The sequence below is a fragment of the Bos taurus genome, chromosome 22 (genome assembly GCF_002263795.3).
Source record: "Bos taurus isolate L1 Dominette 01449 registration number 42190680 breed Hereford chromosome 22, ARS-UCD2.0, whole genome shotgun sequence".
Classification (NCBI taxonomy): Eukaryota; Metazoa; Chordata; class Mammalia; order Artiodactyla; family Bovidae; genus Bos; species Bos taurus.
The window spans coordinates 1,829,397-1,847,203 of NC_037349.1; the positions used below are offsets into that span (position 1 = coordinate 1,829,397).

Sequence of the window (17,807 nt, forward strand, 5' to 3'; positions counted from 1 at the left end):
TTATCCTAGTTTTGTATTCAGACCAGAAAACAGTTATGAACAAAAAGGTCCTATATATCACAAGGAACTATACACAATATCCTGTCACAAACCATAATGGAACAGAATATACATTAAAGAAGAATGCATATATGTGTATAATCGAGTCACTCTGCTGTACAGCAGAGATTGGCACAACACTGGAAATCAACTATATACTTCAATTAAAAAATTAAATTTAAAAAAGTGATGAAAGACAGTCCCTGCTCTTTGCCCACTAAATGAAACTCAATCAGGCCAGCTGACAGCTCACAGCACTATATCTAACAGTGAGAAGGAGAAACTTGATTTCTTAAATTGTTTAAATGAGGTTCCTGTGTAAAGTTGTGATAGGGGAAAGGGGATGGAGACCACAAGTTTAACTCATCTGCAGCTGTGCAAAACCCATCTGGCAGAGAGCTGCTTTCTCTATGTACAACATAAAATAGTTAATGTTGAAATATAAACTGTTCAGGGCATTCTTTTTCTAATAATACCTGTAAGATGGTCAGAAAAAAAAACACAAGAAACTCAAGATCTTTATTTTTAGATGAGATTTGAAAGTAATCAGTTCTCATTATTCATGGATTCTGCATTTGTAAATATGCCTACCCACTAAAATTTATTTGTAATCCCAAAATCAATACTCATGGTGATTTCTCAGTCATTTACAAATATGCACAGAGTAAAAAGAATTTGAGTTGCCTGACACACATGTTCAATTATTATAAAAAAATTATCAGAAAAGTCCCAAATGAAAGCATACAAATATAATGATTGCATGATGACAGATGGTAACTAGACTTACCATGGTGATCAATTTGTAATGAGTCAGTTCAGTTCAGTCGCTCAGTCGTGTATGACTCTTTGCGACCCCATGGACCCCAGGCTTCCCTGTCCATCACCAACTCCAGAAACTTACTCAAATTCATGTCCATCAAATCAGTGATGCCATCCAACCATCTCATCCTCTGCCGTCCCCTTCTCCTCCTGCCTTCAATCTCACCCAGCATCAGGGTCTTTTCCAATGAGTGAGTTCTTTGCATCAGGTGGCTAAAGTATTAGTTTCAGCTTCAGCATCAGTCCTTCCAAAGAATATTCAGGGCTGATTTCCTTTAGGTTTGACTGGTTGGATCTCCTTGCAGTCCAAGGGACTCTCAAGAGTCTTCTCCAACACCACAGTTCAAAAGCATCAATTCTTCAGCACTCAGCTTTCTTTACAGTCCAACTCTCACTTCTATACATGACTACTGGAAAAACCCTAGCTTTGACTAGACAGACTTTTGTTGGCAAGGTAATATCTCTGCTTTTTAATATGCTGTCTAGGTTGGTCATAGCTTTTCTTCCAAGGACCAAGTGTCTTTTAATTTCATAGCTGCAGTCACCGTATGCAGTGATTTTGGAGCCCAAAAAAATAGTCTGTCACTGTTTCCACTGTTTTCCTATCTATTTGCCATGAAGTGATGGGACTGGATGCCATGACCTTAGTTTTTTGAATATTGAGTTTTAAGCCAACTTTTTCATTCTCCTCTTTCACTTTCACCAAGAGGCTCTTTAGTTCTTCTTCACTTTCTGGCATAAGGGTGGTGTTATCTGCATATCTGAGGTTATTGATATTTTTCCCAGCAATCTTGATTGCAGCTTGTGCTTCATCCAGCCCAGTATTTCTCATGGTATACTCTGCATAGAAGTTAAATAAGCAGGGTGACAATATACAGCCTTGACATACTCCTTTCCCAATTTGGAAGCAGTCTGTTGTTCCATGTCCAGTTCTAATTGTTGCTTCTTGACCTGCATACAGATTTCTCAGGAGGCAGGTGGGTAGTCTGGTAGTCCCATCTCTTGAAGAATTTTCCATAGCTTGTTGTGATCCACAGGGTCAAAGGCTTTGGCATAGTCAATAGGGCAGAAGTAGATGTTTTTCTGGAACTCTCTTGCTTTTTCAATGATCCAGTGGAAGTTGGCAATTTGATCTCTGGTTCCTCTGCCTTTTCTAAATCCAGCTTGAACATCTGGAAGTTCATGGTTCATGTACTGTTGAAGCCTGGCTTGGAGAATTTTGAGCATTACTTTGCTAGTGTGTGAGATGAGTGCAATTGGGCAGTAGTTTGAACATTGCCTTTCTTTGATATTGGAATGAAAGCTGACCTTTTCCAGTCCTGTGGCCACTGCTGAATTTTCCAAGTTTGCTGGCATATTGAGTGCAGCACTTCCACAGTATCATCTTTTAGGATTTGAAATAGCTCAACTGGAATTCCATTACCTTCACTAGCTTTGTTCATAGTGATGCTTCTTAAGGCCTACTTGACTTTGCATTCCAGGATGTCTGGCTCTAGGTGAGTGATCACACCATCATGGTTATCTGGGTCATTACGATCTTTCTTGTATAGGTCTTCTATGTATTCTTGCCAACTCTTAATATCTTCTGCTTCTGTTAGGTCCATACCATTTCTGTCCTTAATTGTGCCCATCTTTGTATGAAATGTTCCCTTTGTATCCCTAATTTTCTTGAAGAGATCTCTAGTCTTTCCCATTCTATTGTCTTCCTCTATTTCCCTGCACTGATCACTGAAGAAGGCTTTGTTTTCTCTCCCTGCTCTTCTTTGGAACTCAGCATTCAAATGGGTATATCTTTCCTCTTCTCCTTTGCCTTTAGCTTCTTTTCTTTTCTCAGCTACTTGTAAGGCCTCCTCAGACAACCGTTTTGCCTTTTTCTTGGGGATGGTCTTGATCACTGCCTCCTGTACAATGTCACGAACTTCCGTCCATAGTTCTTCAGGCACTCTATCATATCTCATTCCTTAAATCTATTTCTCACTCCCACCGTACAATCGTAAGGGATCTGCCTTGGGTCATACCTGAATGGTCTCGTGGTTTTCCCCACTTTCTCCATTTCCGTCTGAATCTGGTGACACATCAAATCCCTGTGATGAGCACCAGGCACGAACAGTGCTGTGGGCCAGTTAAACGTCAACAGAAGATTAATTTAAAAATTATAGAGGGTTTCTTTGGGGGATGATTAAAATATTCTGGAAATAAAGGTTTGATAGTTGCACAATACAGTGAATATTCTAAAAAAAATCACTTTTAAATGGCAATTTTTACATTATGTTGAATTATACTGCAATTAAGAAAAACGAAAAAAAAAAAAAAAAAGCATAAAACTCAGTGATCTTACAGTTTTATTTTAGTGAAACTATTTTCTTCTGAACACTGTCCAAAGTGGAAATTAAAGAATCACTGTGCAGTGTGAGTTACAAAGTTGTTACTCCAATTGGTACTAAGGGGTTTTGGCACACAAGGCCCTACACTCCAAGATAAAAATGAATTCTGAGTTTGAAACTTAGAAAGACTAGATAAAATTAGTAACAATATGCTAGAATCCAGAGACTGGGAGATGGAGCCTTGCTATTTTTCCCGTTTTTATCGTCTCCTTTCGTGTTCTCCATCACAACTTTATTTCATCAAAGCCCTATTCAGTGAGACTCTGAGATAAACTTACTCTCTCCCTCATACTTTGTAGTGAAATTCAGAGATGCACAAAGGATGAAGAGCGAAAGGCTGGGTAATCAAAGGGAGCCAGGACCACAGCCAGGTGGCTCTCTTCAGCTCTGGATCACACCTGCATGAGGGATGACGGCAAAGTGACGGACCACGTGGGTCACGGTACAGCTGAACTAACAAAATTACTGCTGAAAATGTTAACCTCTCCAGTGCCTACAATTTACAGAATCAAGCTTCTAGGTAAACGAAACTCTCTGCAGAAGCCCTCGTAAGCCTAAACTTTTAAAGTCAATTTTGAAAAACGGGTTTTGTCCATCTCAGAAAGTAAACATGCAGAACACTTATTTGGGTCTCCTTCCAACTCTTTTTGTAAAGCAATGGCTCCATTCAGCTGAAGACTTTAACCTAAAAATGTAGGTCTCAACATCTGAATGAAATGATTAAATTATAAATTTTTTTTTTAAATGTAGGTCTCAAAAAGACCCCAAAATAAATCTATCAAAATTTATGATCTACATAAAAGCCTATGATCACCACCGTAGCAAGTGTTCGGGGTTAACATCACCAGCAGTAAGGTACTGGTATCACCGAATCACCGGTCCAGAGGTGAGAGAGGCCATCGCACGTGGCACGTGCCCACACACCCATCATCTGCGCCATGAGAGCATCACGTCACAATGTGACATTACACAAACCCTCATTCTGGGATGTTCTACTACCAACTATTACTCTTCCAAAGTGGCAAGGTTATGAAAAACGGGGAAATCTCTTCATTTTCATAAACTTATGATTAAATAAAACGTTAACATCAGAAAAAGCTGTATATACAGGGGACACCATGTACTAGCCTTGCAAGTCTTCTGTAACTTTTAAAATTATTTCAGAAAAAAGGAAAGAAAGAAAGAAAACCAAAACCATTTGTCAGGACTTCTTCCTGCTCAGGGAAAACAGACTGGCAAATAACTGATGTGCTACATAATTCTATGCTGAGGTTTTTATAAGTATTTTAAAAGGCTGATTAACAGACCTATAAAATGAATATTTAGATGACACCAGTGGTAACTGTGGCTTATTATTCTGGCACATTATATTTTGCTCTTAATTCAAGTTACCCAGGTTGTTAGACGGAGAAGGTAATGGCAGCCCACTCCAGTATTCTTGCCTGGAAAATCCCATGGACAGAGGAGCCTGATGGGCTGCAGTCCATGGGGTCGCTGAGAGTCGGAGACGACTGAGCGACTTCACTTTCACTTTTCACTTTCATGCAATGGAGAAGGAAATGGCAACCCACTCCAGTGTTCTTGCCTGGAGAATCCCAGGGACGGGGGAGCCTGGTGGGCTGCTGTCTATGGGGTCGCACAGAGTCGGACACGATTGAAGTGACTTAGCAGCAGCAGCAGGTTGTCAGAAAAAAAAAATTAAAGAATTAACTGATTTTATAATTGTGGCATTCAATTTCCAAGGTAAGTAATGGTGACCATTAGTAAAATTTGAAAACCAATCTGATATTTATGTTTCAAGGAATGTTCTCTTTGTAGATATGGGTATTGGTTGCACAGGTTTTTGCAATATATTCTTTAAACTATGTTTAGAAAAGTGTTGAACACTCTTGTAAATGAATGCTCTACAATAACAACAACAACAGTTTCAACAAATAATTAGTAAAACTTAAAGGACACTAACATTCACTAGTACTTTATACTGCTAAACAGAAGTTATTTTAAAAAACTTACTCTCTAGTTCTTCTTTTTCAAACTTGGTGTTCACAGTTGAGCTGGTTTTGCCAAGATCCACAACAGCTTCTTCATCAGGACCCTAAAAAGAAATGATTCTCATTCATTCATGAAATCAACATACACTGAGGGCCTACTGCTAGGCGTGTTATTTGAGACGGCCAGAAATATGTAACAGAGGACCTTCCTGTCAAAGAACTGAATTCATACTATGGCTAACTATATTCTTTTAAAAGTATGTTTACAGGCTTTTTTTTTTTTTTAATCCACAGAAGACCATCTAAAGTCTAATGGAAAGACCTGAAATGACAAAGATTTTCTGGGCTTCCATGGAAATTACTAAGTAACTGGTATACATATTCACTTCAGTGGAACGACTCTCAGAAATTAGAAGTTAATCAGAAATTACAGAGAATCGGGATTGAGGGAAACCCTTAGATATCAATATAGAACACTTTTTTTTTTTTTTTTTTGCTTTTAGGTATTCTAAACAGAAAGAATCCCACTTAACTCACCTATATTAGATATTGGATACTGGATTATGGTTAAATGTACAATGGTCAAAAATAAGTCCACAGACTTAACATGTTTCACTTTCAATCGTAAATTACCAAGAACCAAAGTTATAAGAACTTTTTATTTGTCTACAAAGGAAAAGTCACCTCAAAATTTAACCTCTAAGGTCAGTCCACCTTTGAGTTCTTAACAGTTTTGTTCCACTTTTCTGCTCAACAAAAAGACTAACCGTATTTACTGTAATACATTACACAGAGTATTTTTAAAAGAAAATTTTAGCTTTAATGTTGCTTCTCGACTTCTAACTTAACTTACAAAGGAACATGATAGACTACTCATAAACTACTTATCATGAACTCAGTATGTACAAGATTCTGTGCCACTGGCTGAAACAGATGGCAGAAGCCCCTTGCCCCCACACCTGAGCTCTGCGGCCCCCCAGACCTCCCGGCACAGCTCCTGAGGCCTGCAGTGCACCCCCACTCCACGGCCCCGACCTCCCGGCACAGCTCCTGAGGCCCACAGTGCACCCCCACTCCACGGCCCCCCAGACCTCCCGGCACAGCTCCTGAGGCCCACAGTACACCCCCACTCCACGGCCCCCCAGATCTCCCGGCACAGCTCCTGAGGGTCACAGTGCACCCCCACTTGTGGGCAAGGCAGACAAGGGAGACACCACCTGTCACTTCTAGCACCTCAGGGAAATCTGCTCAACCTTAGGTAACAGAGACTGGAGAGCAGAGTACAAGGAGCGGGGGACGGGGGACAAGGACCCTCCTGTGCTCAACAAACCTGGGTTTAGGATACAGGACAGAGGATGACACTCAAGTTTTGAAAAGGCAGACAAAGATTCTGAGGGAGAACTGACTGATGTCACAAAGGCCTGTCTGAACTTCGAGCGTGACCTGGATCCCTTCACAGAGAATGCACGTGTGTAGTACACAGGAATCCAGAAAACAGAACCTCATTCAGCACAGACCCACACTGGAGAGACCCCGTCCCACAGCACCTCTGTCAGAGGATCAAAGCAAGAGATGAAGGAAGTAAAAGGATGTCCAGAAAGGGCCAAAAAGCCAGAAAGGAGCAGAAAGGAGCCGGGTGCAATTAAGAGGGCAATGAGCAGGAGGAAGATGGGCACCAGGAAATGGACAATGTTTCTGTTCAAACAAAATTAGAGCACTACACTCCTCCCGGGCTTCCCTGGTAGCTTGGCTGGTAAAGAATCCGCCTGGGATGCAGGAGACCCCAGTTCAATTCCTGAGAGGGGAAGATCAGCTGGAGAGGGGATAGACTACTCACCCTAGTATTCTTGGGCTTTCCTGTGGCTCAGATGGTAAAGAATCTGCCTGCAATGTGGCAGACCGGGGTTCGATCTCTGGGTCAGGGAGATCCCGTGGAGAAGGGCATGGCAACCCACCCCAGTATTCTTCCTGGAGAATGCCCATGGACAGAGGAGCCTGGCAGGCTACAGCCCATGGGGTCGCAGAGTCTGACCAGACGGAGTGATTAAGTATAGCACATACCTCCCAAAGCAGGAGGGTTGGTAAAAAAGCTTTCAAGAAGGAAATAAGTAATCTGTTCTCTCTAAAGGTTCTTAAGCTTTAAATGATAACTTTGTAGGCAAGAGAGGCAAATGAATATAAGAGAACTGAATAAAAATAAAATAATATTAATTACAACCCTGTTAGTATTCCACTTACTATTAGTTTCCCAGAAGAAAGTTACTTTACCCATCAGATTATATTTTTCAAGTTCCACAGGAAGATAAGCTCCCAACCATCCCCATGGCCCTTGTGGCTATTCCAACTGCCCTGCGCCTCCTCTCCACTTAGAACAACAGATCAGAAGGACACATGACACAGTCAGCTTCTCATCACTTTCCGTGTCCAAGCATCACCGGAAGGATCAAAGTGTTTCAGAAAGGAGCAAAACTGGAGTTTGCTTGGATAAAATGATCTTTCAAGGTCTCTTCCAACTCTTGACCTTAAAATATCTTACTTTGGGGAATAGCTTTTTTTTCAGGGCATACAAAGTAAATTCATATATAACTATTTCCTGGCTATCTAAACTCTCAGTGTCCTAATTCTCATATCTTAAAACTCAGGAACTGAATCAATTTGATTAAATTTTCAAATAAATTCGCTGCTATCCAAACCCTCACTATTTGCTAATCAAAACTCAGAAACAGACACAGTGTATTAGGAAAAGCAGATCTCAATATCCAAACTGAATTTCTGGAGAGAGGCTAGATATCCCAACTGCAGAATCAAACAAACCTGGATATCAGGGAGGTATATGACTCTAAGGACTGGGATCAATTCAATACATGACACTCGTAAGTTAAATAACTTGCTAAGGCTTTATATGTAAAGAATTGGGTGGCAGGCCGTGTAGACCATGATACATTTTCATGTAAAGAACTAAGAAAGAAGACTGTATTTGTGATTAAACTAACTTAGAGCAGCCACACTCCTCTAGAAATGAGCAGAGGCTAAAGCAGGAAACACATACAAGAATAAAGAACTAATAAATCATCCATCCATTAAGCACATCACACTCATGAAACCTTTAGGTTCCCTTCAATGAATTCATGCAATGTAGTCACTAAGCATGTAGGGAGATACAGAAAAAGAAGCCACGGCTATTAACCAAAAGACACGGGTTGTGTGATCCAAGAGGTAGCAAGCACTCTGTGTATTCTAAAGGGATTAACTGCTCCCATTCCAAACTTCCATTTCCAAGAACAACTGCCAAGGAAGCAAAACAATACACTTTTTCTCTCATCCCTAACAACAATAATAACCTCTCATTTCTATCAAAGATGGATTACATGGTTAGATATACTACTAATAATTAGCTAACACAGAAACAGCTGAGGCTGGGCAAGCTTACAGTATTTATTTATTTAAAATACGCATATTCTTTGACCTCTAAACATCTATCACGGAAAAATACTGCCACGTGTGAAAAAGGGGGCATGTAACACAGAGAATGTCTGAAAACTCATCTTCTCACAGCTCACCCACTTTGCTTTCCTTAGACTCTGTGAAGCCTTGAGTAAGCAACTGGAAGCCAAGTGAGAATATTATTTTATTGTTAATGTTTGGGTTTTCAATGAGAATGCTTTCACAGGTAACTTGTAAAATAAAGTTAAAATTTTTGAGGTCTGGAAAAATTACAACACTTAACACTGTTAAAAAAAAAAAAAAAGCAGGGAGCAGGTATCTGTATTTCTCCCTTCCCTTAAAAACATTATCTCCTTTCCAACAACTGTGAAACATAAGTCAGAAAGGCAGTTTGTTATAAAGGCAAATATTAAGTAGGCACACACACTGCCTATCTCAACACAGTACAAGTAATTCAACAAAATAAGCAGGGTCCAGGGACCTTCCTGGTGGTCCAGTGGCTAAGACTGCGCCCCCGGTACAGGGGCCCCGGCTCTGTCCCTGGTTGGGGACCTAGAGCTCACACACCACAAGGAAAATATCGCATGCTGCGGTGAGGATCAAAGATCCCACATGCCACAACCAAGACCCGGTGCAGCCAAATAAATAAACCAATAAAACTGCTTAAAAAATGCAGGGTGCACATGGCTATATCTTAAAATCCCTCAGAATGAAGTCATTGATATTTCACGGTAGAAATGCATTTCTGAAACAAATATACTGCATTTTAAATTCTACCATCTTAGGATAATGCTTTAAGCCATATTTCTAAACATGGATTAAGTTACTATACCATACGAAGTACAATTTTATTTTGCTCCTTTTAAAAATATATACAAATAATGCATGTAAATAGCAAATACTTGAAAGGTTAAACGTCAAGCCACTGACACTGTCACACGGGTGCTGGGGAAGCAGAAACAGACAATCCTGGAGTGTTTACTTTTCCGTTACAATAAACATGAAATTTTGGTAATTTTTAAAAAGAATAAATTCAAGTTTCAATTTAACATGTCAGTTACTTTTAAATCTGCATCTAGGAAAAGAACTCTTCTTCATTTTTTAACTTCAAGAACATAGTGGAAAACTAAAAATAGCAAAAGCCAAGAGCCACCTCGACATCAAAATGTTTTCATTCTTAACCTCAGATGAGTAAGCCACACAAGCCAGTCCTTATAAAGCCTGCCTAGAATGAAACAAATCCAAGGCACTGGGAAAGCTCAAATAAATGAAAAATAAAAAAGGCACCCTTAGTAAGTGTATCAATGCAAGCTTGTCTGACTCTAATCTTAAGAAAATTATTTTGCCATGGCTTCAAGTTTTTATTTATAAAATAAGGTAATTATTCAGAATGTATCTACTCTATAATATAGAAGAAAACAGCTTTAAGAATTATCCACATAAGATCACACAGAAAGTTTAAATTCTCTGTATATGAAATGACATAGGCACAAGGTTACTTACTACAGCTTGTAACTGGAAAACACTGGAAAGCATCCCCAGGGTCCCTGCAAAGAGGAATGGCAATGCCCCAATCGGAATCCCGAGCTGCTAAAAAGTGAAGACACTCTGCACTGACATGAAGAACATTTACCACCCGTTATAAGTGACACACACAAGGCAGAGACTGCATGTACAGTGCGCTGTCACACTTTCTGTGCAGGAAGTCCCCAGAAGAGGACTGTCTGAATATACACGACGACCGCTGAAAGGACAGACAAGCAAACGGCAAAACCGGTTACCTCCGGCAGGAAGAGTGGACTCTGAACTTACTGGGGTTTGTTTTCATTTTTTTATTGCTTTGATTTATTTTAGCCACGTGAATACAGAGGCAGACTGAAACGTGCAATCTTCTGAAAGCCAGGTCACGTACGTACCTCGCCCTCGTCTACAAGCATCACTCGCCCCAGAAGGAGCTGAGGCGAGGCGCCACGCGAACGTGCCAGGCACAGGGCACAGCCGCAGAGGAGCCTGCACTTCACCAAATCACAGTGAGGAAACCAAACACACCCTCTCACTGGCCCCATGGCTTTAAAACTAGATTAATTAGAAAGACTTAACAATTACAGAAACAAGTATCTATTATGATGTGAAGATTCGGCATGTATCCTGAAATAGTATTATGACCGTCTAGGAGAATTATTCATAGAAAGTACGTTCCTAAGTACCTAGGATGAAATGCCAAGAGAAGGCAAGTAACTCTCACGAGGATCTAGAACTGTATTAGTCAGGGAATTTTCAGAATTTATGCCATCTTATAAACTCAGACATACCGAGAGGGCTTGTTGAAATTCAGCTTCCTGTGCCTACTCTTGGAGATGCTGACCCAGTGGTTTAGGTGGAGCCCAATCATCCATCCATGTTTTCCAGTCTGCCCACCATATCCCTGGTCACGTTACAGACCTCTGCTGCTGCTGCTGCTGCTGCTAAGTCACTTCAGTCGTGTCCAACTCTGTGCGACCCCAGAGACGGCAGCCCACCAGGCTCCCCCGTCCCTGGGATTCTCCAGGCAAGAACACTGGAGTGGGTTGCCATTTCCTTCTCCAATGCATGAAGGTGAAGTCGCTCAGTCGTGTCCAACTCTTCATGACCCCATGGACTGCAGCCTACAAGGCTCCTCCATCCATGGGATTTTCCAGGCAAGAGTACCGGAGTGGGGTGCCACTGCCTTCTCGTTTACAGACCTCAGCCTCGCATATTTCAATTGTTCTGCGACAGAGGCTGCTTCCTGCCCTCAACCACTTTAGGAGACTTTATAGGGACCACTCTCACTTCATTCACACTGTTTTCATCCTTCAGAAAAGGAAACATACATTTCAATTCATAAGAAAACAGTGAAGTTACTATATACTCTCTATTACAAGCAACTCTAAATCTGTTAAGTAGTGCTCTAAAGGCTGATTTGTATGTCAGAATATTTTCCCAGGATTCCTAGGGCAATCTATCAAAGTATATATAAATAGTAATGTTGTCCTACAAAACGCAAGTGTCTTCCAAATATTCCCAAACTCATCCCATCCATCACCAAGAGTTGAACTTAATATTTAAAAAACTTTAAATTTATGGGCAAAAACCTTAAGAGTAAGCTAATAATCTTTCTTAATCTAAAGGGGGGAATCATCAATGATTGCTATTTCACAAAATAAAAAGCCAAATAATGATATTCATAGTTTCTCAAGAATTCACTTGGCATTTTTGATTAATGCATTACTCTAAAATAAGTGGAAGAGGAGTAAAAGGTATATGGAAAGTTAAAGTAATTTAAAATGGCAAATTTTAAACTCAGGCAATCACATGATTCCCACAGAAAAAATTCTGAAGCCCTGAAAAAAATGCTTTGTCAACAGACAGAGGAGGAAGTGAGTAGATTCCGACACTGGAACAAAGCTTCAGAAAATTTTATTTCAAACACATACCATGATTAACACTAAAGACAATCTGAGCTTTAAGGAAAGTTACAAAGGAAAAAAGTGAAGAGGTCAAAGAATGTAAGAGCAAGAGAACTCAAAGAGGTGTGGGGCATAAAAGTTGGCAAGTGACGGCCTCCAATAATAAAGGAGATTGTTAGTAGATACTTCGTTGTCAGAAACTTCAGTACAAAGCACAAGAGTCACAGACAGATGGAAAGCCTCCCTAGGGTCTATCTGAAATTATAAATCACAAATAGTTATGGCACTGTGGCTATGAGGAGATCCTCATTCCAGTTCTACTTCAGCACACACACCAAAAACACACAGAAACCACTTACTTTGGGCTACCAAGCACATATGCGTGCTAAGTTGCTCAGTCCTGTCTGACTCTTTGCAACCCCATGGACTGTAGCCCACCAGGCTCCTCTGTCCATGGGATTCTCCAGGCAAGAGGACTGGAGTGGGTTGCCATGCCCTCCTCCAGGGGATCTTCCCGACCCAGGGATTAAACCCACATCTCTGATGTCTCCTGCATTGGCAGACGGGTTCTTTACCACTAGCGCCACCTGGGGAGCCCACTAAGTATATATAAATTAACAGAAATGAGAATGCTATGCTATGTTATGCTAAGTCGCTTCAGTCATGTCCAACTCTGTGTGACCCCAGAGACGGCAGCCCACCAGGCTCCCCCGTCCCCGGGATTCTCCAGGCAAGAATACTGGAGTGGGTTGCCATTTCCTTCTCCAATGCATGAAAGTGAAAAGTGAAAGTGAAGTCACTCAGTCGTGTCCGACTCTTAGCGACCCCATGGACTGCAGCCCACCAGGCTCCTCCGTCCATGGGATTTTCCAGGCAAGAGTACTGGAGTGGGGTGCCACTGCCTTCTCCCAGAAATGAGAATAATAAAATCTAACTCTGAAATGGGCTTTTAAAAAAACTACGTCAACTCCATCAATAATTAAGATGTACAGAAAACAAGCAGGAAGGAAAATATGTGCGCGACGGCCCAGAGAATGGGGCCGCAGCAGGTGCAGCAGGTACTCCGTCAACATCACCCAGCTTTGGTCAGCCAGGGGTTATCGTTAGCCAGGCATTTTTAGAATTTCACTGGATTTTTTTCACTGAAAAATCAACAGGAAAGAGCCAGGAAACCCCTCACAAATACGGTCTATTTGCCTACCCTTTCCCTCGTTATTAACTCTGACCCCATGGATCTGATAGAAAACATAACAGAGAGGTCTCATTTCCTTAAATAATGACTAGGAGCCTGGATTCATCCATTTATTCAAAAAATGCATACTGAGTGGACACTATGTGCCCAAGCATCATTCCAGATACTGGGGCTACATCAGTGAATCAAAAACTGTAATATAATCAAATTGCCAGCTTATCAATTAATTTACGGGGGGGGGGGCTCCCCATGATAAGACATCAAGGGGTGAGTGAATTATCTTCTCCATTCCAGGCCTTACACAGGTATGGATGGGGGCGTACTTTTCCAGTTCAATCTTCTCGTTTTACACACACACAAAGCTTAAGGGACTTGTGGTTCTTTAGCCAGGAGACAACGGCACAAGGTCACTATTATACAGGCCAAGAACACACAGTGCTCCTTTACAGTATTTATGAAAACATGTAATGACATGTTTATGTAACTAGTTGCCTAACTTTTCCAGTCTAAACAATCAGCTCCAAGCAGAAGGGAATCGAGTCTGTTCCACTCACCGCTGTCTGCTCAGCACCAAGCAGGGCCTGCCCTTGGTTAAATGCACTGACTGCTGAGTGTGTTCCAAAGGACAAGACACTGGGCTGAAAAATTTACATGGGATACACCTCCTTGTGAGCACAATTAACGGTCAAACATAGAAAGGCACTCAATAGTGTGGAATTTAATCAATCAGTTTCCAACAAAAAAGCCCAGCATTAACCCATTATAAAATCAAACGTCAATTTACAAGTAGGAATGCCCAGCAACATCAAACAAAACTAAGCATTGTATCAAACACATCTTACTATTACCTCTCATAGTTACTAAGGCAAAATCCACAATTTGTACTGTTTTGGTCAAATGATCAAAAATGAGATTTTTAACAAAATGTCAAAGGCATAAAATTGAGGAAAGGGAATGCTAAAAGGTTATTTAACAATACAGTTGTAGACTCGGCCTATTTCCTCTTTTGATGCCTGAGGGTTACAAAATCCACTATTACAACAGCATTAGACGATCTCCATCACAAAGTGAATTACTGTAAGACAGATGGCTAGAGCCCAAAAGGGAACACCTCCCATAAAGTATGATTATTAACCATGGAGAGCAATTTCAGAATTATCAAATACTTCAGCTTAGCTTCAAAACATATTTAACCATTAAGACAAAGTAATTTCTTTCCTAATACCTTAGCCATATAAAACCGCTTAAAGCCTCATTCAAGTAATACCAACTAATCAAAAATATATATTTTACAGAATAATTAATAAAACTGCTACAACACTGCAAGGATTTACTTTTCAGCAGATGACTTGCACAGCCAAAGACCCAGAGGATGATGATCACTATTCTAAGCCAGTGCTAATAATAATAAGCCTGACATTTCTTCTAGCTTCACTATTACACTCTGAAAGATTCAAACTGGTTTGTAAGTAACACACAAGATCATAAGTAGGTACATACAAGTAACTTCTTCAGGCGAAATCTTTCCATAGTGGTAGGTAAACACCTCGTTTCTGATAGCGTACTACAGCAGTCCCTCGCAGAGCCCGGGGCGGTGAGGACGTACCTGATTTAGGTCACTGTGCTTTGCACAAATCAACCCTCTAAGTTGCTTTCATGCTGCAGCCAATCACCGTCCTCTAAGTCACCTAATCTTCCTGCTAATGACTGCAGCTCACACAGGGTCAGAGCGTAAGAGATCTGCCAGGTAATAAACACACGCAGCTATAACTGAAAATACCGAAAGAGGAATGCAGCAACCAGCTTTCAACATCAACCCTTCTACATTAGTTAAAAAGAGAGCATACGCTGATGCTATATGGAATGGGGGTATGCGTGTTCACGCGTGTTTTAGAGAATTAATTTTCAACAACATAGTTAAATCTAACTCTTAATTTCATCTAATTTTCAGGAAAGATCCAAATATGTTTTCACCTGAAGAGAGTTTTGCCTCTTCGCCCTTACTGTATTTATACCAACTTACTGTAATCATATATTAATAACAGGAATAATAAATCCTATTGTGGCTTTAATTATCATTTTACCCCCAAATTGAATATTCATAAGGATAACAGCTAAAAGCAGCACCCCTCGGACCTTCAGACTCAAGCTCTCTTCCCACCCACAAAAAGTGCTCCCTCTAGGATCTAAGCACTTCATCTCCCTGCATGGTGCGTGTCTCACTGCGCTGGGTGACAGGAGCCCTCAGCTCAGGGACACGGGTAGAAGAAGGGGAGGGAGAGAAATAAGCAGCTTAAGAGGCCTCAGGAGAAAAGGAGGAATTAGGTGCACATATATTTTTAACTTCCCAAATTGCAGAACAAAATGTTATTCTTCCTCAAAAAACAGAAGATCCATTTCTGCAATATGTTACCTGTTATGATGCTATCCTGGGCACTACTAAACCAATATTCAAATTAAAAGTTTTAAATCAGGTTTTACAGGTTAAAGAGAAAAGTAAAGTAAGTTTTAGTTTACTACTTTCTTGACAAAATAAAGATATAAATTGAACATATAAACTCGGAAATTTTAATCAGGCTAGTCCATTAAAGATTTTTCAGTTTTATCGTATAGGAATACTTAATAGTCCTTTTAAACCAATCTACTGAGGTATGACTGACACATGAAAAGCTTAACATGTTTAGTAAATACAAGTCAATGGTTTGGGAATAAGTGCACACTCGTGAAGGGCTTCCCGGGAGGCGCCAGGTGGCCTGCCTGCCAAGGCAGGAGACTTTTAAAGACACGGGATCCCTGGGTCGGGAAGAGCCCCTGGAGGAGGGAATGCCAGCCCGCTCCAGGATTCCTGCCGGGAGAATCCCTGCAACAGGAGCCTGCTGGGCCACCGCCCATAGGATCGCAAAGAGTCAGACACGACTGAACCGACTTAGCCCAGCACAGCATACACTCATGAGACCATCACCAGCATCAGGGCCACAGCCATTATCTGTCACCCCTAAAAGTCTCCTCTCATCCCCGCACTGTCATTATTATTTGCAAATGCCGCTGTGTGTGCCTGTGGTAAGAACACTTAACCTGTAAGATCTACCCTTAAAAAATGCTGAGTGTACAACGCGGTGCTGATAGCTAGCTGTAAGCACCACGCTGCACATATCACTTACACACTCTGCATCCCTGATCATCACTTTCTCCTGGGCCCTGGCAGCCACCGTTCTACTCTGCTTCTATGGTTTTGACTGTTTTATATTTTCATATATTTATATTTTCAAGTATAAGTGAAATCATACAGGCTATGTCATTCTGTGTCTGGCTTACTTCACTTGGCAATAAATATATCTGCACAAATCAAAACAGTCTCACTTATTTCCTTCATCTCTCTGCCCCATTTTCAACCTTTTCTCCAACTTTATCACACAAATACAAGTATACATGCATGTGTGTGTGTGTGTGTGTGTGTGTGTGTGTGTACACATATGCAGACACCCCCAGCGGCTCAGTGGTAAAGAAACCATCTGCAATGCAGAAGCCACAGGAGACATGGGTTCAATCCCTGGGTCAGGAAGATCCCTGGAAGAGGAAATGGCAACACACTCCTATATTCTTGCCTGGAGAATTCCACAGACAGAGGAGTCTGGCAGGTGACAGGCCATAGGTTCGCAAAGAGTCACACACAACTAAAGCGACTTAGCAGCATGTGTGTGTGTGTGTGTGTGTGTGTGTGCACGCACGCGCGCACAATACTCACCAAAACTGGAGCTACATACAACTCACTGTTGTATAACTTGCTTTTTTTCCACTTACAAATCCTAAAGATTCTTCTGTATCAGTACACGGAAACTAAAATTTTAATATAATTTATTAAATTAACCCGTGTATGGTAGAAAATTCAAGTCTTACTGAATTGTTCCCGAACAAGCATTCCTCGCAGCCCACTTACACTCACCAGACATCAACTACTTTCTGTTTCTGCCTTGTAACTATACCTAGTAGCTAGAGTTGCCATCATAATTTTAAATAACGTACCATTTGAGACAGTATCTGTTTATCCTACAAAAAAAAGTTTTCACCCATATATAGCTTTTTCACTTACATTCTCCCTTCCACATCCTGGTTTCAATTAAATTTGTTTTTATATCAAGACTGATAATACTTACACTTACATTCTCTTCTATATTTATAATGAAGCCTTCTAAGATGTGTCCTCTAGTTAATTCTAAAATTTTAAAACACATGTTAAAAAGCATTCAAAGGCATGTATGCATGCACTACCCACAAGCACATGGAGGTAATGCCCTGGTGGCCACCCCTAACCAGTGAGGCCTGCTGCTGCGGCTGCTGCTGCTAAGTCGCTTCAGTCGTGTCTGACTCTGTGCGACCCCAGAGATGGCAGCCCACCAGGCTCCCCCGTCCCTGAGATTCTCCAGGCAAGAACACTGGAGTGGGTTGCCATTTCCTTCTCCAATGCAGGAAAGTGAAAAGTGAAAGTGAAGTCGCTCAGTCGTGTCCGATT

At 41.1% G+C, this 17,807-nt stretch overlaps 1 protein-coding gene across 8 annotated transcripts in view; it reads right to left on the reverse strand.

The window, feature by feature from the left end:
* SLC4A7 (solute carrier family 4 member 7) overlaps window positions 1-17,807 on the reverse strand; it is a 123,628-nt gene that overhangs the window by 76,751 nt on the left and 29,070 nt on the right. For 6 of the 8 annotated variants that reach the window (NM_001098926.4, XM_005222409.5, XM_005222406.5 and 3 more), the window contains exon 2: window positions 5,256-5,337. In NM_001098926.4, coding sequence (NP_001092396.2) covers window positions 5,256-5,337 — 82 coding nt within the window. Of the gene's footprint in view, window positions 1-2,876; window positions 2,971-5,255; window positions 5,338-6,563; window positions 14,750-14,797; window positions 14,898-17,807 lie in introns of those variants that run through there. The other 2 variants (XM_015459415.3, XM_010817430.4) reach the window with 2 other exon arrangements.